Below are 22,668 nucleotides of genomic sequence, written 5' to 3'. Positions count from 1 at the left end.
TTTCACCTTACTCAACCTCTGATGTTTGAAACCTTTTATCGTCCTGTAAGTTGAAAATAAAATACACAACTTTGGAATCGAGCTACTGTTGTATGTAATGGTCACAGTATCATTTAGGTAAGCACCAATAACTTGTGTCACAGCATTAAAATAATACAAAAAAAAATTGCAGTGCAATAAAAAACCCACTCAAGATTTGCAAAAGCCAATAGCAGTGATAACATGTAATCCCACTTGAAATGTATAAAAAAAACTGCAATGAAATGTTGGCAATGTGATATGTTATCATAAAATTTCTAACTACACAACATATAAACTACAAGTAAAGTGACAAAACAACTGCACTACGTCAATGTTTAAAATGACTTGATTTTACGCAAGTTAGTCAGAAAAATTAAAAACATAGTAAAGCTTACAATGAAGAGTTAAACTAGAAAAATAAACTAAAATACTATGTTGATGAAAGCAACCGTGTCAAAAACATACAATGAGGGATTAAACTAAAAAAGTAAGTATTTTAATCTATAACCCTAAGGTGATGAAAGTGGTGTGCACTAAACTATGTGTCAGGTAGGTGAGGTAACACATTTAGACTTATTCATCATCTTCAGAAGATTGGTTGATCTTCAAAGAAGACTTGATATCGTCGATCAACTTCTTTGAAACCTGGTTTCCCGTGAGCAACAACTCTTGTAATGGAGTGGGGAAGTTTTCAAGTAGATCGAGAAACACCTGAAGAATTTAATGGCAACTTCATTTGTGGTAATACTGGTGTTTTCAAACATGTAAAAGTTTATGCATGGCGAGATTTTACAGTAAATCTCCCAACAAAATTGGAATGCATCTAGAACTACCACAATTCATGATGTATATTAACAACAAGAGCATAATTCTGTTAAGTCTGGCCCCCAAAAGTATTCCAAAGTTTGTTGGCAACCTCAGAAATCTGACAAATTACGGGTGATTCTTCTTGTTATCAGAATTGTAACTATGTAAGATATTTTATCATCAAACAATTAGGAACTGACTTCTTTCATCAAGAAATAGTTTTTTTAATGAACCAAAGCTATTTAACTGACAATATTAACAGTCACCAAGCTGCTCAAGTAAGACCAAATATTCACACACATTGATAAGATCTATTTTGCAGGCTGTACATTATCTTCACAAAATGCTCACTTTAGCTGCTGCATTGGTGACACCGCATGCCTCCAAGTCAAGATGTTCTAAGGTCCGACTCCCGGCCAAAACAACAGCCGCCATTCTTGCTCCAATATCTCCAATAGCAGGGTTGTAATCAACGCTCAACGATCGCAAACATGAACTTGCGGCAATGGCACAGAATATTGTCGACCATCCGGTCTGAGAGATGCTGGGATTTGAACTTAGCACAAGTTCTCTCAAACCTTTGGAAAGAAATATGTGAGGTTTTATTTGATGATTAATTTAAAAATGTTATGAACAGTAATTTTGATGAAATGACAAAAACTTAGATACATACATGCCTGAACGTGTATGTAAAATAGTACAAGGAAATTTAGTATTTTGTGTGCATTTGGTCAACTCTTTGCAACCCAAAAAAATTGTCAAGCTCTCTCCTATATTTTCACTGATTTCGTTTAAACCAAACTTTTTCGCACACTTTATCTACCTGATCTTGCGCCATCTGGTGGCAGAAGACTGCATATCATCTTCGCACAAGTATCTGTTAACTGACAATCTCCCACATCAAGGTTAACAATGGACGGATGCAGAGCCAATGATTTGGAGAGTAACGCGAAACCTTTTTCACCAAGTAAGTTTCCATGCAAACTACAAATAAATATTTCTTTTCTCTTTCTAGTTTCAGAATGGAAAATATGAATTGTACTTTGCATTACATCAGAAGTAGTTATGCGAAAAACAAAATAAACTTAATGTTTTTGGTGAGTTCTGGTAGATAAGTTTATGTTCTTGATTTACTAATCCTAACTCAACCTTTTGTTGTTAAAACAACAAAAAGTGCAACTTACAACAGAGATTGAATTGATCTGTTCAGGTTTAGAGCATCAGCGAGAAGCAAAGCTCTTTCATGTGTTGAAACAACACCAAGGTTGAGGTTAAGTTGAATAAGTGAAGTTGTTTTACCAACAGATCTCGTCAGACGAGCAAAATCATTGTTTTCCATCTTAATCAAATAAAAGTGTTTTTGAAAGTGAATTAGAATGAAAGACTCAATAAATATATCATAAGATGTTTTGTATCAACGTGCACGACAATTGGAAGTACCTTTGTAGGTTAATGTATAGAGACAATAGTATTTGTTTTGGTTTTAACTAAACCGAAACTTGCAATTAGCCCACCTTGCATTTACGAAGTGATAGCAGAGTAACTTGGTGGTTTCTTACAGATGAACATATTTCCTTCATTTCTTCTTGTGTAAGCCTTTCGCCGCATATTTGGATTACACCATTTAACATGATGTTGCGATAAACAATGCTTTAAACTTACAAATTTCGCAAACTCGAAACGCAAACTCAACATGAAACTTTTCACCACCCTCATTCTGGCAGAATTCTGGCAGAATAATTTTGCAAATTTGCCACATTCTACAAGGTACAACAGGCATTTACTCAAAAATTGTTTTTTTGGATTAGAATCAAATTACAGAGATGAGCAAGCAGATCAAACCTCAAAAAACATTTAAACAACATTTTCCGCAGCTGTATCAATCAAAAAAATCGCGAATTAAAAAAATCGCCTGGTTTTGCGAATCAGCATAATGGCGGTATGCGAAAAACTAGTCTAATACAAAGAATTCTGCTCGGCGTTCTTGCAATAGGTGCCAATATTGACCAATATCAAGAGAACGGAAATTTAATTCTCTACAACATGCAATTAACAAATTTGAAATTAAGGTGCCGGATGACCTTCAAATCGCCCATTGAAGACGACCCGCTTTGAGCGAATCAGCAGCATAATGGCGTAATGTCGGCATGCGAAAAACTTCCCTATTAAAACAATTCTGCTCGGCGTTCTAGCAATAGGTGCCAATATTGACCAATATCAAGAGAACGGAAATTTAATTTTCTACAACATGCAATTAACAAATTTGAAATTAAGGTGCCGGATGACCTTCAAATCGCCCATTGAAGACGACCCGCTTTGAGCGAATCAGCAGCATAATGGCGTAATGTCGGCATGGGAAAAACTTCCCTTTTAAAACAATTCTGCTCGGCGTTCTAGCAATAGGTGCCAATATTGACTAATATCAAGAGAACGGAAATTTAATTCTCTACAACATGCAATTAACAAATTTGAAATTAAGGTGCCGGATGACTTTCAAATCGTCCATTGAAGACGACCCGCTTTGAGCGAATCAGCAGCATAATGGCGTAATGTCGGCATGCGAAAAACTTCCCTATTAAAACAATTCTGCTCGGCGTTCTAGCAATAGGTGCCAATATTGACCAATATCAAGAGAACGGAAATTTAATTCTCTACAACATGCAATTAACAAATTTGAAATTAAGGTGCCGGATGACCTTCAAATCGCCCATTGAAGACGACCCGCTTTGAGCGAATCAGCAGCGTAATGGCGTAATGTCGGCATGCGAAAAACTTCCCTATTAAAACAATTCTGCTCGGCGTTCTGGCAATAGGTGCCAATATTGACCAATATCAAGAGAACGGAAATTTAATTCTCTACAACATGCAATTAACAAATTCGAAATTAAGGTGCCGGATGACCTTCAAATCGCCCATTGAAGACGACCTGCTTTGAGCGAATCAGCAGCATAATGGCGTAATGTCGGCATGCGAAAAACTTCCCTATTAAAACAATTCTGCTCGGCGTTCTAGCAATAGATGCCAATATTGACCAATATCAAGAGAACGGAAATTTAATTCTCTACAACATGCAATTAACAAATTTGAAATTAAGGTGCCGGATGACCTTCAAATCGCCCATTGAAGACGACCCGCTTTGAGCGAATCAGCAGCGTAATGGCGTAATGTCGGCATGCGAAAAACTTCCCTATTAAAACAATTCTGCTCGGCGTTCTAGCAATAGGTGTCAATATTGACCAATATCAAGAGAACGGAAATTTAATTCTCTACAACATGCAATTAACAAATTTGAAATTAAGGTGCCGGATGACCTTCAAATCGCCCATTGAAGACGACCCGCTTTGAGCGAATCAGCAGCGTAATGGCGTAATGTCGGCATGCGAAAAACTTCCCTATTAAAACAATTCTGCTCGGCGTTCTAGCAATAGGTGCCAATATTGACCAATATCAAGAGAACGGAAATTTAATTCTCTACAACATGCAATTAACAAATTTGAAATTAAGGTGCCGGATGACCTTCAAATCGCCCATTGAAGACGACCCGCTTTGAGCGAATCAGCAGCGTAATGGCGTAATGTCGGCATGCGAAAAACTTCCCTATTAAAACAATTCTGCTCGGCGTTCTAGCAATAGGTGCCAATATTGACTAATATCAAGAGAACGGAAATTTAATTCTCTACAACATGCAATTAACAAATTTGAAATTAAGGTGCCGGATGACCTTCAAATCGCCCACTGAAGACGACCCGCTTTGAGCGAATCAGCAGCGTAATGGCGTAATGTCGGCATGCGAAAAACTTCCCTATTAAAACAATTCTGCTCGGCGTTCTAGCAATAGGTGCCAATATTGACCAATATCAAGAGAACGGAAATTTAATTCTCTACAACATGCAATTAACAAATTTGAAATTAAGGTGCCGGATGACCTTCAAATCGCCCATTGAAGACGACCCGCTTTGAGCGAATCAGCAGCGTAATGGCGTAATGTCGGCATGCGAAAAACTTCCCTATTAAAACAATTCTGCTCGGCGTTCTAGCAATAGGTGCCAATATTGACCAATATCAAGAGAACGGAAATTTAATTCTCTACAACATGCAATTAACAAATTTGAAATTAAGGTGCCGGATGACCTTCAAATCGCCCATTGAAGACGACCCGCTTTGAGCGAATCAGCAGCGTAATGGCGTAATGTCGGCATGCGAAAAACTTCCCTATTAAAACAATTCTGCTCGGCGTTCTAGCAATAGGTGCCAATATTGACCAATATCAAGAGAACGGAAATTTAATTCTCTACAACATGCAATTAACAAATTTGAAATTAAGGTGCCGGATGACCTTCAAATCGCCCATTGAAGACGACCCGCTTTGAGCGAATCAGCAGCGTAATGGCGTAATGTCGGCATGCGAAAAACTTCCCTATTAAAACAATTCTGCTCGGCGTTCTAGCAATAGGTGCCAATATTGACCAATATCAAGAGAACGGAAATTTAATTCTCTACAACATGCAATTAACAAATTTGAAATTAAGGTGCCGAATGACCTTCAAATCGCCCATTGAAGACGACCCGCTTTGAGCGAATCAGCAGCGTAATGGCGTAATGTCGGCATACGAAAAACTTCCCTATTAAAACAATTCTGCTCGGCGTTCTAGCAATAGGTGCCAATATTGACCAATATCAAGAGAACGGAAATTTAATTCTCTACAACATGCAATTAACAAATTTGAAATTAAGGTGCCGGATGACCTTCAAATCGCCCATTGAAGACGACCCGCTTTGAGCGAATCAGCAGCTTAATGGCGTAATGTCGGCATGCGAAAAACTTCCCTATTAAAACAATTCTGCTCGGCGTTCTAGCAATAGGTGCCAATATTGACCAATATCAAGAGAACGGAAATTTAATTCTCTACAACATGCAATTAACAAATTTGAAATTAAGGTGCCGGATGACCTTCAAATCGCCCATTGAAGACGACCCGCTTTGAGCGAATCAGCAGCGTAATGGCGTAATGTCGGCATGCGAAAAACTTCCCTATTAAAACAATTCTGCTCGGCGTTCTGGCAATAGGTGCCAATATTGACCAATATCAGGAGAACGGAAATTTAATTCTCTACAACATGCAATTAACAAATTTGAAATTAAGGTGCCGGATGACCTTCAAATCGCCCATTGAAGACGACCCGCTTTGAGCGAATCAGCAGCGTAATGGCGTAATGTCGGCATGCGAAAAACTTCCCTATTAAAACAATTCTGCTCGGCGTTCTAGCAATAGGTGCCAATATTGACCAATATCAAGAGAACGGAAATTTAATTCTCTACAACATGCAATTAACAAATTTGAAATTAAGGTGCCGAATGACCTTCAAATCGCCCATTGAAGACGACCCGCTTTGAGCGAATCAGCAGCGTAATGGCGTAATGTCGGCATACGAAAAACTTCCCTATTAAAACAATTCTGCTCGGCGTTCTAGCAATAGGTGCCAATATTGACCAATATCAAGAGAACGGAAATTTAATTCTCTACAACATGCAATTAACAAATTTGAAATTAAGGTGCCGGATGACCTTCAAATCGCCCATTGAAGACGACCCGCTTTGAGCGAATCAGCAGCTTAATGGCGTAATGTCGGCATGCGAAAAACTTCCCTATTAAAACAATTCTGCTCGGCGTTCTAGCAATAGGTGCCAATATTGACCAATATCAAGAGAACGGAAATTTAATTCTCTACAACATGCAATTAACAAATTTGAAATTAAGGTGCCGGATGACCTTCAAATCGCCCATTGAAGACGACCCGCTTTGAGCGAATCAGCAGCGTAATGGCGTAATGTCGGCATGCGAAAAACTTCCCTATTAAAACAATTCTGCTCGGCGTTCTGGCAATAGGTGCCAATATTGACCAATATCAGGAGAACGGAAATTTAATTCTCTACAACATGCAATTAACAAATTTGAAATTAAGGTGCCGGATGACCTTCAAATCGCCCATTGAAGACGACCCGCTTTGAGCGAATCAGCAGCGTAATGGCGTAATGTCGGCATGCGAAAAACTTCCCTATTAAAACAATTCTGCTCGGCGTTCTAGCAATAGGTGCCAATATTGACTAATATCAAGAGAACGGAAATTTAATTCTCTACAACATGCAATTAACAAATTTGAAATTAAGGTGCCGGATGACCTTCAAATCGCCCACTGAAGACGACCCGCTTTGAGCGAATCAGCAGCGTAATGGCGTAATGTCGGCATGCGAAAAACTTCCCTATTAAAACAATTCTGCTCGGCGTTCTAGCAATAGGTGCCAATATTGACCAATATCAAGAGAACGGAAATTTAATTCTCTACAACATGCAATTAACAAATTTGAAATTAAGGTGCCGGATGACCTTCAAATCGCCCATTGAAGACGACCCGCTTTGAGCGAATCAGCAGCGTAATGGCGTAATGTCGGCATGCGAAAAACTTCCCTATTAAAACAATTCTGCTCGGCGTTCTAGCAATAGGTGCCAATATTGACCAATATCAAGAGAACGGAAATTTAATTCTCTACAACATGCAATTAACAAATTTGAAATTAAGGTGCCGGATGACCTTCAAATCGCCCATTGAAGACGACCCGCTTTGAGCGAATCAGCAGCGTAATGGCGTAATGTCGGCATGCGAAAAACTTCCCTATTAAAACAATTCTGCTCGGCGTTCTAGCAATAGGTGCCAATATTGACCAATATCAAGAGAACGGAAATTTAATTCTCTACAACATGCAATTAACAAATTTGAAATTAAGGTGCCGGATGACCTTCAAATCGCCCATTGAAGACGACCCGCTTTGAGCGAATCAGCAGCGTAATGGCGTAATGTCGGCATGCGAAAAACTTCCCTATTAAAACAATTCTGCTCGGCGTTCTAGCAATAGGTGCCAATATTGACCAATATCAAGAGAACGGAAATTTAATTCTCTACAACATGCAATTAACAAATTTGAAATTAAGGTGCCGAATGACCTTCAAATCGCCCATTGAAGACGACCCGCTTTGAGCGAATCAGCAGCGTAATGGCGTAATGTCGGCATACGAAAAACTTCCCTATTAAAACAATTCTGCTCGGCGTTCTAGCAATAGGTGCCAATATTGACCAATATCAAGAGAACGGAAATTTAATTCTCTACAACATGCAATTAACAAATTTGAAATTAAGGTGCCGGATGACCTTCAAATCGCCCATTGAAGACGACCCGCTTTGAGCGAATCAGCAGCTTAATGGCGTAATGTCGGCATGCGAAAAACTTCCCTATTAAAACAATTCTGCTCGGCGTTCTAGCAATAGGTGCCAATATTGACCAATATCAAGAGAACGGAAATTTAATTCTCTACAACATGCAATTAACAAATTTGAAATTAAGGTGCCGGATGACCTTCAAATCGCCCATTGAAGACGACCCGCTTTGAGCGAATCAGCAGCGTAATGGCGTAATGTCGGCATGCGAAAAACTTCCCTATTAAAACAATTCTGCTCGGCGTTCTGGCAATAGGTGCCAATATTGACCAATATCAGGAGAACGGAAATTTAATTCTCTACAACATGCAATTAACAAATTTGAAATTAAGGTGCCGGATGACCTTCAAATCGCCCATTGAAGACGACCCGCTTTGAGCGAATCAGCAGCGTATTGGCGTAATGTCGGCATGCGAAAAACTTCCCTATTAAAACAAAAAATGCACTAAAACTGCACCAAACACGCTGAAAATCGCCCCGGCTACACCACGTGACTTCTTGCTCATTCAACCAGAAAATTGACTCCAATGCATCACCGGTTGCCTTGTGACGAAACTGAGAATCTCTATGACGCAGGAGTACAAGACGGGCAATCCTCGCGGGCAAAACTATTTTAATAGAGTTGCTGATATGCGGTCTTTAGTCCTATTTTGATAAAATAAAGTTTGGTCCTGGCATTGAAATTCGTTTTGGTCGAAGATTGCCTTTCTTTTTGTTTGTCCCTTATGACGCATTGACGTTGATGAGGACATATTATTGACATCGCCATACTTTTGACACAATGTAAGGTTTACAAAGAAATAAGAGTCTTCAATATTTTGCTATGGAACAACCGACGAATTTAAGAGCACCTCAAATCTGTTTTGGTGCAGAAATCGTGTTTGGAGATTGGTTTTGTTTGGTTAAAAGGTTTGGATAACAGCGCTTTAAATTAAGAGGCAACATATGATTCTCATTATCTATCATACCCCCGCCCATGCAAAATTTAAGATATGGTAACGCTTTTATTTCTTTCCTATTATGGCTATAGTTATCTTCCCGATAAGGGTTATTCCTCTGGTCGCCCAAAGGTTCATAACTATGTTGGCTTTTTCAGGGAAGGGAGAAAGTTTAATTCAATTATTTTTTTAAGATTTTTGAGAAATCAGTATCCGAACCTTTTGTAAAAACAATGCAAACAGGGATGACTTTTATTCATGCAGACCACGAACAAAGTTAAGGAGAGTGGGTCATTTTGGCCACGTTCTATGTCAAACGATTCCAAGAAATATGGTGTTGAAAATTTGCATGTAGGCCTATGTGGAAACATGGTAATGGTCCCTAATGTCGATAATGTCGAACAGAAACCGGATATTTGACCCTATATATCGGTGCGGTTGGAAGCCGTGTCGGTCCTTCGATAGAAAACCACGTATCTTGCGTTGTCGACTTTTAAGGAGATCTTGTAGTCCATGTTTAGCAAAGGTATCGGGCGATAATTTGGGAATATAGAAAACCTTTCCCACTATTAGGAAACAGGGTGACAACTCCTTTACATTGTGAATAGATATTCTACCTGATTAAGTTTCCGTTCTCTTGATATTGGTCAATATTGGCACCTACTACAAGAACGCCGAGCAGAATTGTTGTAATAAGGAAGTTTTTATTGACATTACGCCATTACGCTGCTGATTCGCTCAAAGCGGGTCGTCTTCAATGGGCGATTTGAAGGTCATCCGGCACCTTAATTTCAAATTTGTTAATTGCATGTTGTAGAGAATTAAATTTCCGTTCTCTTGATATTGGTCAATATTGGCACCTATTGCTAGAACGCCGAGCAGAATTGTTTTAATAGGGAAGTTTTTCGCATGCCGACATTACGCCATTATGCTGCTGATTCGCTCAAAGCAGGTCGTCTTCAATGGGCGATTTGAAGGTCATCCGGCACCTTAATTTCAAATTTGTTAATTGCATGTTGTAGAGAATTAAATTTCCGTTCTCTTGATATTGGTCAATATTGGCACCTATTGCTAGAACGCCGAGCAGAATTGTTTTAATAGGGAAGTTTTTCGCATGCCGACATTACGCCATTACGCTGCTGATTCGCTCAAAGCGGGTCGTCTTCAATGGGCGATTTGAAGGTCATCCTGCACCTTAATTTCAAATTTGTTAATTGCATGTTGTAGAGAATTAAATTTCCGTTCTCTTGATATTGGTCAATATTGGCACCTATTGCTAGAACGCCGAGCAGAATTGTTTTAATAGGGAAGTTTTTCGCATGCCGACATTACGCCATTACGCTGCTGATTCGCTTAAAGCGGGTCGTCTTCAATGGGCGATTTGAAGGTCATCCGGCACCTTAATTTCAAATTTGTTAATTGCATGTTGTAGAGAATTAAATTTCCGTTCTCTTGATATTGGTCAATATTGGCACCTATTGCTAGAACGCCGAGCAGAATTGTTTTAATAGGGAAGTTTTTCGCATGCCGACATTACGCCATTACGCTGCTGATTCGCTCAAAGCGGGTCGTCTTCAATGGGCGATTTGAAGGTCATCCGGCACCTTAATTTCAAATTTGTTAATTGCATGTTGTAGAGAATTAAATTTCCGTTCTCTTGATATTGGTCAATATTGGCACCTATTGCTAGAACGCCGAGCAGAATTGTTTTAATAGGGAAGTTTTTCGCATGCCGACATTACGCCATTACGCTGCTGATTCGCTCAAAGCGGGTCGTCTTCAATGGGCGATTTGAAGGTCATCCGGCACCTTAATTTCAAATTTGTTAATTGCATGTTGTAGAGAATTAAATTTCCGTTCTCTTGATATTGGTCAATATTGGCACCTATTGCTAGAACGCCGAGCAGAATTGTTTTAATAGGGAAGTTTTTCGCATGCCGACATTACGCCATTACGCTGCTGATTCGCTCAAAGCGGGTCGTCTTCAATGGGCGATTTGAAGGTCATCCGGCACCTTAATTTCAAATTTGTTAATTGCATGTTGTAGAGAATTAAATTTCCGTTCTCTTGATATTGGTCAATATTGGCACCTATTGCAAGAACGCCGAGCAGAATTCTTTGTATTAGACTAGTTTTTCGCATACCGCCATTATGCTGATTCGCAAAACCAGGCGATTTTTTTAATTCGCAATTTTTTTGATTGATACAGCTGCGGAAAATGTTGTTTAAATGTTTTTTGAGGTTTGATCTGCTTGCTCATCTCTGTAATTTGATTCTAATCCATAAAAAACAATTTTTGAGTAAATGCCTGTTGTACCTTGTAGAATGTGGCAAATTTGCAAAATTATTCTGCCAGAATTCTGCCAGAATGAGGGTGGTAACTTTTCGTTTTGTTTTTTTGTCTGCAAAAAACGTCGGAACTTTAACGTACACATTTGAAGTCCACACCACTTTTAACAAAATAATCTTCGCCCATTTAATATTTTTATGTTTCCACTTTTTGTTGCAAAAGTATTTACATAAGTAAGATAAATAATGTTATTGAGATTAATTATATTTTACATATGTTTTCAACTAATCACAGCAACTGTTCATTTTTACTTTAACAATATACCAACCTATAAATTTCTGCAAAATCACTCAATTTTTAAAACACAAAACAAATAACAACAGCCCATTTGGATGCCAAAGTTATGCCAAAACCAAACAAACAAATCACCTTTTCTGCGAAAGCGCCGCTGTCGGAAAAACGTAGACAACTTTTTTCGTTTGTGAAATCGTGAAAATGGCGAATTGCTTTGAGGCAAAAGTTGACGTTTAGCTGCGAAGCCTAAGCCAGTCGGAGAGCGCGTCGTTTCCACTGAGACAGATAATCTGTTGTTGTGTAAAATGTTTCTCTCACGATTAACGAGGATTATTTCACTTTCAGGTAAACATTTATAGCTTGTTGGTCGAAGCCTTAGTTTCAAATCGATACTGCTGAGGAAAGTGGGTCAAGACAAAAGCATTTTAACGCCTAGCCTCTGGAAATTTGTTAGAAGATGTTCTAAAGTGAATAAAACTTTGGATGTAAGCATCAAAAAGGAAAAAGAAGCCATGCTTGTTCCGTTTTATATCAAGTTTTGTGTCATTGCCTGCGTCTTTCTTCAAACGCCAGGTAAGTTTGTTGTACAAAACCACACCAATATAAAAGTGTTTGTAACTTATGCGAAAAGAGTCTTTGTTGGCAGTAATGCATTCCGAATTGGTGTATGGTGGATCTGGGCGTTGGCAAATGATGGCCAAATTGTGCTAAATTAGCCAGTTTCACCTGACATACAAATAAGACACATCATACTACGGGAAAGAAAGGGAAGCAGAAAAGAATCGCGATAACTATGCTGTTCCATTTCGCAATTGTGGCAGAAAGGAATTAAAATTATTGCACTTCATTGGCGCACCAATTAGTGGTTAATGCTTTGGCTGAAGGCACTCTGTGGCGAGGAAGTTATTGAAGAAACTTTGACCAACCCACGACAAACTGAAGTACTCGACAAAGCGATGAATCCGCTTTGAAATCTTTGTCTGGTGACATGTCAATAATTATGATGTGACTAACTCTCTGCTTGCATTTTTGTGGTTATGGCGTGATATTTTGGGCATAGAAGGCTTTGCTTAGCGTACTTCGTAAAATAATCGTCTCAAATATACTTGCTGTATTTAGAAAGAAGGAATTGTATCTGTTCCTATCATTATATTTTACAGAAACATTTTTGTCAAGAGGATGCAAACGAGCTTTTATCACACATTTTTTATGGTGCTTTGTGTCCTATTACATAAAGTTAATTTGTAAAAAATTCCCAAATTATCGCAAATCATATACACATACCCGGAATCGTTTTTGTTGGTTGGTACGTCACAGTACCATCAGTAGTTACGTCATCATTAACTTGATCGTGTGAAAGTTGTCACCGGAAAGTGTCAAAGTGGGATTATCCAGAGTGTTTGCGAATGTGCGCGCAAAACGTCAATCTCAACATACCAACTGTCATGTTTAGCTTCATGAGATTTAGGTTGGTTTAACATGTTTCTGGTTTGCGCACAAACGTAACTCCTTCGATTAGTCTCAAATTGACCACTCTGGTACTGCCGCCGCCTTTTAAGAGTTGGCGCCCAGTAATCCCGTTCGGTTATTAGTGGCAATTATTTGCCCAGGGCGAGAATTGGTAACTTGACCTCACAAACAGCGATGGCATGATAATATTTGTCTCATACCGTGCCGGTTTGGGTTGTTTCATTGCTGTCTGATCATGAGAAGATTAATATTAACCAGATGAATAAAAATCTTCATTATATCTTAATCTTAAACAATGCGATCAACCCATTAGAACAAAATCACGTTTGCAATGTAAAATTGTCTTTGAAGCTAAAAACAAACAAAGCACGATGGTGATGCGTTTTTGATTATTTTCGGATGTCTGGTTGCCATTATCGTTATAAGTTATTTGAACACTTATCGATTACATAACGGTTCGTGTTTGGCGCTTTGAGCTTGTTGCTGTTTATGTTTGCCTTGCGCCTTATGTGGTAAGCACAGGGACCTGTTGTGGATATACAGGATATCTGCGGTTGAAAGATATCTTCGACACCACCGCACTCATGTCTCTGTGACGCACTCTGTGTATTAAAATAAACTTGACTGAAACGTGTCGGGTGAAATATACATACAAGACAAGGGCGCACCATGTTTGGAGTTTTCCGAAGGAGAATTCTTTGTTGTTCGATCGTTGAAACAACAGCTATTGCTGGATTCTAAAATACAAGTGTTGAAAGTGTTTTTACTCACACTAACAAATATTCCTCGTGTTATAACCATTGTGCAGCTCTTTATTCCTTAATTCGACTTCTAGCTAATGCCTACTAAGATTGTAGATCTTAGTGCCTATTGCCTACTAAGATTGTAGAGAAAGAAAAAAATGTTCTTTTGTAGAGTATACGAGAGCAGAGAATAACGACATAGGAAGATTTTTTACTTCAACAAATGGAGCGAATCCATTTTTTCCAATTAACAGCGGTACTCCGTCCCCGCCATCCAACCCATCCAATGTACCAGCAACACGGAACGCCGTACCTACGTTTACGGGTTTAGCTTCAGTAAGTACCAGAATCAGGCCTATGTTTTTACCAATTTACATACTCATATTCTTAAAAGTTCATGTAGAATTAAGTAACATATAGCAGGTTTGTGGCTGTTCCAGCATCTCTATAATATCATATTTTTTCATACTTTTTTTGTTTGATCTGCAACCCAATGTGTTTGTTAACATACTAAAAACAGCGTTGGAGCATATGTGTTTTTATCCAAATAATTAAATAACGTTCAAAGAATTTAGCCACAAAATTAATCTAAATCTGCATCAGATGGCTCAGGCGTCGCATTGGTGAACACACAATGATAATTTCATAATATTTGCATTTTTTAGGACCTAAAGTCGGTGTAAATGTTGGTAGAAAAAAAAACACAATGCCTGGGTTGCAAAGCCTGCAAACTTAGAAAGAGGACAGTGACAGGGCCACCAATGTGTTACGATCATGAATCAAAACACATTCTTTAGCAAACTTACCAGAAACTTCATGTTCTGTTTAACATCAAACACTTCATTACTTAGGTTAGATGCGTGGGATCGAACGAGTTTGTCGGCATATATCTCGTCTTCAGCGAATTGCTGGTGTTCGTGATATAGCGGTAGATGAAAACTGTTTACAATGCACACACAAACCGACCTCATACGGTCACTCAATTTCGAACTCTATATTTAATCCGCTTGGTGTTGGGTGACCTTTCCGGTCTTTTGAAGTCTCAAACCGCCGGCGATACTCCGATATCGATATAATGTCGGGATTTGGTAAAGGGGGATCTGTGGTTTTGCCGATAGAAATGTTACCACAAAACGTAATAGAAACACGTCAAAACCATGGGCATCTATAGAGGGAATAATAGTACATTTAAATAGTAGATTATTTTCAACAAACAGCTAAACCTACCAAATTCATTTGCTGCCAATCAAAACGCAATATGACGAATTTTTATACGTTGGTAAAATGTTACAAAACTATACAGGTTGTGCAATCAAGGCGAAAATAATATGCCTATGAAAATATACAGACGCTGATTATCTTTATATTTTATTTTTACGCATTTTTGGGAAGTTAAACTTACTGTAAATGTTTTGTAAACTGAATCTATTTTTGTGACAGAATCTTTTGCTGAACGCGGTGCTGGGAAATCAACAGCAACAATCGAATCCCATTATCGACCAATATGCCACGTGTCCAGTTGATGTTCCGTTTTGTTTCAGGTGAAATTGAGTTAATATCAACATTAAACCCACACAGAACTCATTTACAATCACTCTCCCAGTATATTTATCATGCGTTGTTCGTTTAATTTTATTTCTTTGATATTACTGAGGTGTTATTTGCGGCCAAAATACTTTGGCTTGTAAATAAAATCCAAGGCACGGCGCGTCTATATCGAAAATCTATGTAATATAGATAGGTATTAACATTAAATCTTGCCCGTGCCAAAACCACTTATGGGATAATGATCTAATAGGGGATAAATGTCACGATTTAAGGCTATTATTTGGTAATGCAGTGTTTGTTTTACAAGTAAAGGATATTTCCTTTAAGGGGTCGCACATAAATCATTTTTTGCAAATTGTGTAGCTGAGCATAAACGATTGAAAACCCCTGATTAAAACTAAGACGTGTATGACACTTCACACCATCACTGACATCTCCGTATGATGCAATGCGCCGTGTTATTTGCAAACAAAATAGCCACCCTCGTGGAACCACGCAAATACAATGAATTATTAGTTCGATTTACAAATACTTGTTCATTTTACAGGACCAGATGCAACGCATACAACCCAAGGGCTGAGTCTCAATCCAACGAATGCTTCACAGACCCTACGTGTTGTTTTGATCAGGAGCTTTATCAGTACAAGAAGTTGTATGGGGCAACTTATCTACGCGCGGTACCTGTTTGTTATCACGGACCAACTTCAACAGGCTTTCGGTGAGTTGTAGTTGGCAAACTCGTTGCAGTAAATTGATGCATAAGTCTTTACGTGGAACACCTCATCAACGCCCAAAGGTGTCCGGATTAATTTCTACTATAAATAAATTGAAGATTCTATTTAATAAAGTACAGAAACTGACGATGCTGTCCTGTCGAAACTAATATTTCTGTTGATTTTTATTAATTAAAGTTGGCACACTGATCGCCTGCCACTCTTTGCGACAAATTTGTTATAACCAAATATTGATCCACTTGATTACGATTCACTGAAAAGATTTTCTCCATGAGGCCATTTTACTGCTCGTTCATTTGCGTTCATTACTTGCAACAATGAGAATTGATGTGGTGACACAATATGTAACAGGCACAGACAAAAAGCCAAAACAACAGCTCAGTTATTCAACTAACTAAATAGAAACTAAAACAACAAAGACTCAACCATAATTCCAGCGACAATATGCCCAGCGCTAATACGGCAGTTTAAACATTACAGGCAGATGGCAAAAAGTGCCTTCCCCGCTGCCCAGCAGTGGAATCCATTCTTACAATCTTTTGTGGTGACTCTTTTGGAACGGACAATCAACAGCAGTGGGTACCTGAACGTTGCATTCAGTCAATGTTCAATCTCCAATCTCATCTCAGTCCAGGGCCCCATTTGTGGATGGAGAGGTAAAAACACATTGAATGTTTTTTTTAATAGTGAACTGCATACAGGGTCACTGTTTTAGCCTAATAGGTCTCATCAGCGCAGCTATGGTGTGAATTCCAACAATCTTGTCAGCTAAAAAGCAAGGCGGTATCAACGACAAACGTTTGGGTCCGATAGTTGGTGATAGCTTCACAAATACACTGTTTATCTGACCCCATGTTTATCATATGGAGAGACTCTCTGTAATTAAATCTACACCACAACTCCCGTTACGACATTCTTCTCGAAACACAAACTGCAACTTGATGAGATGTTATTGGTTGAAACAGTTTACACTATACTGTCTGCAATGATTATTGGCTTCTTTTTGACAAACCACAGCGTTTTTTAAAATTGCCCAAGTAAATTCCAACCACTTATGACCGCAGGAATCAAGAGAGGCGAGTGTCGGCTGAGAGGCTGTTGCTATGACGACGGAAGAGAGACTTGTCACTATCCGCGGAACTTCGGGAGTCAGGTTCGGATCGGGGACTCGTCCTACCCGGAACTCGTCGCGCAAACTTTTGAGGAAACCCAGTGTTCCAATGTAAGAGCCTATGGTTGTAGGTTTTTCCGAGGCTGAGTTAAGCCTGCAAAACCCAAAGTTTACAACACAAATGTCAGTATATTGTTTTCCTTTGTTATTGTGTTTATCTTATTATTATCATGTCATTGTTTGGGAATGTTAGTATTTTTTGGGCAGTCAAACGTTACGTAGAGAGACCATCACTGAAATTTGTCAAAAAATTAAAAAAAAGTGGGATCGGTGAAGATTTGTAGTAGGTTGGAAACTAAATAAAACGAAAGCACATCTAAGAGGATGTTTGTACAATTAAATCCCTCTGGGTTTGCTTTGATCCTTTTACGTTGGGTTTTTACAGTAATATCGGAAAACATTTGCGATAGAAACGTCTAAGCGCTAAACAAACAAATTTAACCTTAACATTTGCAAGCCAAGTTTAAAAGTAAACGCCCTACATTCCACACTACTACGCCTGTAGCATTGCTGGCAGATTGCACCCACAGCAATCAGAATCATCACATCCTGCATTCCGAGACGAACCGACCAAGTTCAACTTCGGCCTTGTAACGACGCACACTTAACCAAATATCACGCGCCTTCACCGCGCATCTACGTCAGTTTGAGCGATTGAGCGCAAACGTCTAGGGAGCTAAAATACCCCCAGGCCACGCAAACTAATGGTTAGAATCTTGTTTGGAAAGGCTGCACTTAGGCCGCGACGCAAGTGCAACCATCATTTTGACAGGTTTCTAAATATATACCAGTCTTAGCAGTCTGTAGGCTATCGATGATACTTTGGCCGTTCACATTCAAAGGGAGCATTTTTCTGAAATATGGGCGGAAACTTTCGGTACTTCATGAATAACGAAAACCCGCGTTTTTCGCAACAGTATTGGCAACATTTTACCGGCCTTTACGCTGTTATAACCTCTATGATTTTATCGGTGCCCAAAACATTTTATATTTCTTGTTCATCCGCGTATGGTAGTTTTTTTCCGTAAAATAGAAATTATTTTGATTTGATTTGAGTCATGAATAGTCTCACTGGCATTTTTGCCCTATCACATAGAAAAACTTATCGGTAAGTTCACCGGTTTACTATTTCTATGTTTCGCCAGGCCCCAGTCCACAGCCGACTTCCCTGCATGCTTGATGATGTTGAAAACGCGACGGTGGCAAACAAGATCGCGAAATGCCACTTCCTCGGATGTTGCGTCGACATCTCCTATATCGTCCCAAACTCCATATTATCCACAACCCGATCAGCCCAACCGATCCCATCCCAACTTCAACCTGAGTTTGGCACCTCAACTTTCCGGACAGGATCAGCTTTGACTACAATCCTCAACCTCTTCCGCTCCTCCGGAACACAGCAAGCAGCTTTGATCAACGCTCCCCCGCTCCCAAATCTCAATTGTCCTTACTTCTCCGTCACTATGCCGGGGATGCCGGACTTGTCGAGGAAAACGCACGGATGTTGCGAGAGAGTCTGGTGCTACCAAGCTAAAAGAGTTGAGTTCTTAACATTTTTCTCTGCTACAAAGTTATTTTAGAAGACCGTCGCAAAGGACAGATTTTATTATTTAGTCAACCATCCGACTTTTTCAGCATTGTGATAAATGTAATGTTATTTCAGTGTACGTTTTCGGTTGCAACTTTAAAACGTCAGTTACCGTACAAAATTCAGTTCATAAACACTGTTTGTCTAATTTATACTAGCATGAAACATTTATAAAATGTTTTACAGTTCAATGTCACTGGAATTTCGTAATTATGAAAATGTCATAAATCTAATGACAAGGTTTTAAATCAATTTAAATTCTGCGGAAATAATAAATATATTACTCTGGTTCGTTATAGGGAGAGAAAATAATCTTACATTAACCAAAACAATCCTGACGTATTTGCTTTTGAACTTGACCTTGTGACGTAGTTTTTGCCTTTCGTGGAATTATCCAACTCAACTAATACAGCCTAATACTATTTCTCAGCTGCAAGATCCGACTATTGTGACAACACCTCCGACAGCGCAACAGATAAACCCTGGTAGACCTCTTGGAAATTTGGATCCTCTGGACTTCTATACCCCATTTTCAACCAGTGGACCAACGCAGGCTGCCCATCAGCCCCAAGGTACAGTCCCGAACCCCTTCACCCTGCCTTCAAGTCGTCCAGACGAAGAGGGGGCGAACTTGAACCCGGATTATCCTGAACTTCCCCTAGAGTTGCTCGCATTTGTACAACAAAGAAACGGTAGTGATCCGTTTCCTCTACTGATACCCGGCACACCACCACCTATGACGCAGACAGAGCCAGAGGTTGCCACTCTTCCAACCCCACCCGAATATTCCGCCCCAACCAATGACGTTTGGGGACCCTGGGGTAACTGGGGCGAATGCCAAGTGAGTTGTGGCAACGGAGTGAGAACGAGAGAACGATCTTGTTACGTCGACTCAAGCTTGAGACGAGTGTATTCGTCCCATGAGCCGTGTGAAGGAAGGCGTGTGGATTTGGAGACTTGCACAGGAAGTTGTTCCAGGGCTTGGGGAAGATGGGACGAATGGGGTTCGTGCTCCCGCGAATGTGGGAAGGGAATTCAGAAGCGTAAGCGAAAGTGCTTGTACAAATACACCACGTTGGACGACTTTCTCTGCGATGGTAAAGGGAGCGAAGAAAGGTCATGTGAAGGTGATGTCTGTGCTCACTGGGGTCACTGGAGTGCGTACGGAGGTTGCAGAGCGGAGTGCGGAACCCCTGGCAACCAGATCCTCCACCGTGTGTGTTTGGATAACGAGAATCCCGTCGAGCCGCATCGTTGTCGGGGAAAAAGCAGCAAACTGCAGAGTTGCTTGAGGAAGGACTGCGTGTTCCTCACCGAGTGGGGACGTTGGGAGGAGTGCTCGCACACATGCGGAACAGGAGTACAGACGAGACGCAAACTCTGCATAGAGAACGGATTAAAGGCCGACCCTAGTGTTTGTAACGGGACTTGGTTGGATACGAGGACGTGCAAACGGGGTCTTTGTCCAGGCATGACGTCAGTTACCTGGGCAACGTGGGAACAATGGGGATCCTGGGGAGACTGCTCCTCAACCTGTGGATCAGGGAGCAGGATGAGGATGCGAGAATGCGTCTTCCGGGGAACGAGCAAGGTTTCTCTTCCGGTCGAGGTTTGTCAGGACATGTTCAAAGGGCAACCGGGTTTGCGGTCGTCGAGCTGCAGCAACCGGCCATGCTCAGGTGGGTTTACAACATTACATACAATAAGTATGATGTAAGACTGCAGAAATCGACTGTGTTGATCGGGGTTGACTGCTACAGCATATTTGTTTGAGTTTCCATACAGTACACACTATTTAGACCTAGATTACATTGCACAAGGCAAAGAAGTGTCCACGGTCTGCAACTTTCTGATCATTAAGCCTCATTTTCTTCTGTACAATTTGTATGAGTATATGTTTTCGCCTGAAGGCAAACCTCTTATTGCTCATTTGCCGAATCATTTTACCCAAGCGTCAAAATCACCAAAATGCTGATCAGTGTCGTAAATCACACAACGAAATTCTGTTGGATTGTAATGTGTTTGGTACTATGACTAACAGGACTCAACAGTAGTTAATATTCAACTACATTGGTTACACATACACACCCAGTACACACCTATGCATCCTTACGTTCAGAATCTGCTGGTGAGTTTTACGCTTGGATGGGATGGACAGAATACTCAGATTGCTCCAGAAGTTGCGGAATTGGAGTAAAGACGCGGAGAAGATACTGCTTTGGGGAGTCGGGTTTGGTAAGTAGAGAAAAAAGGGATTTTCCGACTCTAACCAGCAATAGAAGCGCACAAAACGAGAAGACAAAAACCTACTGATTTCTTAACACTTGAAAACACATTATATTCTGTAATCCCAGGCAACTTAAATGCGCCTTTAATTTGATCTGTCTGTAGAAACTAATACTTATTTAATCACTTGAACTTATACTGACAAAGAATCCGTCGGTCTAAACCGACCTGCACAGGCTAATTCCTATAGTCTTCATGTTAATTTTTACAGGAAAAGTATTAGAACTAATAGACTGCACCATGATAGGTCACGCAGTCAAACCTATGGCGGTTTAGGAATTTTCCAGCTTGGAAACACCAGCATTAAATAAAAAAACTGTAACTTTATCCAGACTGATGACAACGAGCGCTGTTCGGGGAACCACGTGGAAACAAAACCTTGTGGAAGCGAATCTGATTCCTGCACCACGTGGACGACCTTGAGCGATTGGACCTCGTGCAGGGTCACGTGTGGTGAAGGGACAAGAATTCGACTGAGGTATGTTCGATTTATTAACTGTAAAGGAGGCGGTTTTATACCAACAACAAAATACTAACAAACTTCATGTATTTCATTGTCGTTATTTCCATGTACTGAAGGTTGCCAAAAAACTAAAAAATGTGTTTACGTATGTCGACTGGTAATTGATTCTCCGCCAGTGGAATTGTGGTTTAAATAAACACCATAATTATTCGCACGTACACATACACAAGCCTGTATGTGCAACATGTAATCATTATACGTACAGCACTTTCGTTTCGGTCGAAACACGTTTTGGATCAACAATTCAACGGCGAGTTGACATTTTCGCCGAGACAAATGTGTTGTTGAAACAAACTCGAAAGCTTTTAAAAACTCACAATCACCGAAGTTGATCGGTTGTAATATTTTTATGTTTAAATGTTACTTTGATTTCGCACAGATGCAGAACAAACGTCGGGAGCATTGATTGCATCAACAACACGATTGTCTACGATCGAGCGCAATGCTTGGAGGCAAATTGCCCTTAGATATGTTGTGAAAAGCTTAGTCTGTGTTTTTATCCGTGTTGCTGCTCTGCAAAGTCGAATTGCGGAGGAAAATCTTTAATATTTATCAAAATGTTTTTATTTTCGACCGGATTCGACAATGTTTTTTTTTATGATTTTTATGATTTTCAGTGTGTTTTGTGTGGTTTGGGACATATTTATGCAGTTTCACAAAAAAACATGAACATTAATCATATAAGTACCTCATGTATCGTTAACGCAACGTATTTTTTCAAGCACTCTTACGTTCTGTATTGATTTTTGAACAAACTGCAAAGTGTTTAAATTCTAAATCTTACCAACAGACCTTTTCATATAGCCATGATGGTAACCATTATTAATCAACGCTAATTGAGTGGCAAAGCAAAACGTTAACATCTATATTTTTCAGCATAAATTAACACCTAATTCAACGATATCAAGGTGTTAAGTTGCATTCCTGCTTTGTGAACGATGCTCAAATGATGGAATGTGTTACTTGTTTAATACAACTGTATT

At 39.7% G+C, this 22,668-nt stretch overlaps 2 protein-coding genes across 2 annotated transcripts; one reads left to right on the top strand and one right to left on the bottom strand.

Annotated features, from left to right (window-relative positions):
- Positions 1-86: 86 nt before the first annotated feature.
- LOC145913861 (leucine-rich repeat-containing protein 73-like) lies at positions 87-11,438 on the bottom strand. The gene is made up of 6 exons (XM_083001624.1): positions 11,421-11,438; positions 2,343-2,515; positions 2,013-2,167; positions 1,652-1,812; positions 1,180-1,406; positions 87-732 (listed from the first exon to the last, which is right to left on the bottom strand). Exons 2-6 carry the CDS (start codon positions 2,457-2,459, stop codon positions 595-597), a joined length of 798 nt encoding a protein of 265 aa, XP_082857750.1. The 5' UTR covers positions 2,460-2,515; positions 11,421-11,438; the 3' UTR covers positions 87-594.
- Positions 11,439-11,972: 534 nt separating this feature from the next.
- LOC145913644 (uncharacterized) lies at positions 11,973-22,668 on the top strand. Its single transcript, XM_083001375.1, has 11 exons — positions 11,973-12,195; positions 14,008-14,171; positions 15,276-15,376; positions 15,931-16,101; positions 16,598-16,773; positions 17,182-17,339; positions 18,434-18,826; positions 19,307-20,555; positions 20,996-21,111; positions 21,495-21,640; positions 22,065-22,668. The coding sequence occupies exons 1-11, from the start codon at positions 12,135-12,137 to the stop codon at positions 22,150-22,152; spliced, it is 2,823 nt and encodes a 940-aa protein (XP_082857501.1). The 5' UTR covers positions 11,973-12,134; the 3' UTR covers positions 22,153-22,668.

This window comes from Ascidia mentula, chromosome 9 (assembly GCF_947561715.1).
Source record: "Ascidia mentula chromosome 9, kaAscMent1.1, whole genome shotgun sequence".
NCBI lineage: Eukaryota > Metazoa > Chordata > Ascidiacea > Phlebobranchia > Ascidiidae > Ascidia > Ascidia mentula.
Note: the sequence above shows the minus strand (reverse complement) of the source record. Positions and strands in the feature narration are given on the sequence as shown.

Excerpts from the sequence above, each read along its gene's own strand:
- LOC145913861 (XM_083001624.1), bottom strand. The coding sequence starts at position 2,459 with ATGTTAAATGGTGTAATCCAAATATGCGGCGAAAGGCTTACACAAGAA. Across the intron at positions 1,813-2,012 it reads AGATCAATTCAATCTCTGTT|TTTGCATGGAAACTTACTTG; the intron begins GTAAGTTGCACT and ends ATTTATTTGTAG. Across the intron at positions 1,407-1,651 it reads ACCAGATGGCGCAAGATCAG|GTTTGAGAGAACTTGTGCTA; the intron begins GTAGATAAAGTG and ends TTCTTTCCAAAG.
- LOC145913644 (XM_083001375.1), top strand. The coding sequence starts at position 12,135 with ATGCTTGTTCCGTTTTATATCAAGTTTTGTGTCATTGCCTGCGTCTTT. Across the intron at positions 15,377-15,930 it reads GATGTTCCGTTTTGTTTCAG|GACCAGATGCAACGCATACA; the intron begins GTGAAATTGAGT and ends TTCATTTTACAG. Across the intron at positions 20,556-20,995 it reads CAGCAACCGGCCATGCTCAG|AATCTGCTGGTGAGTTTTAC; the intron begins GTGGGTTTACAA and ends CCTTACGTTCAG.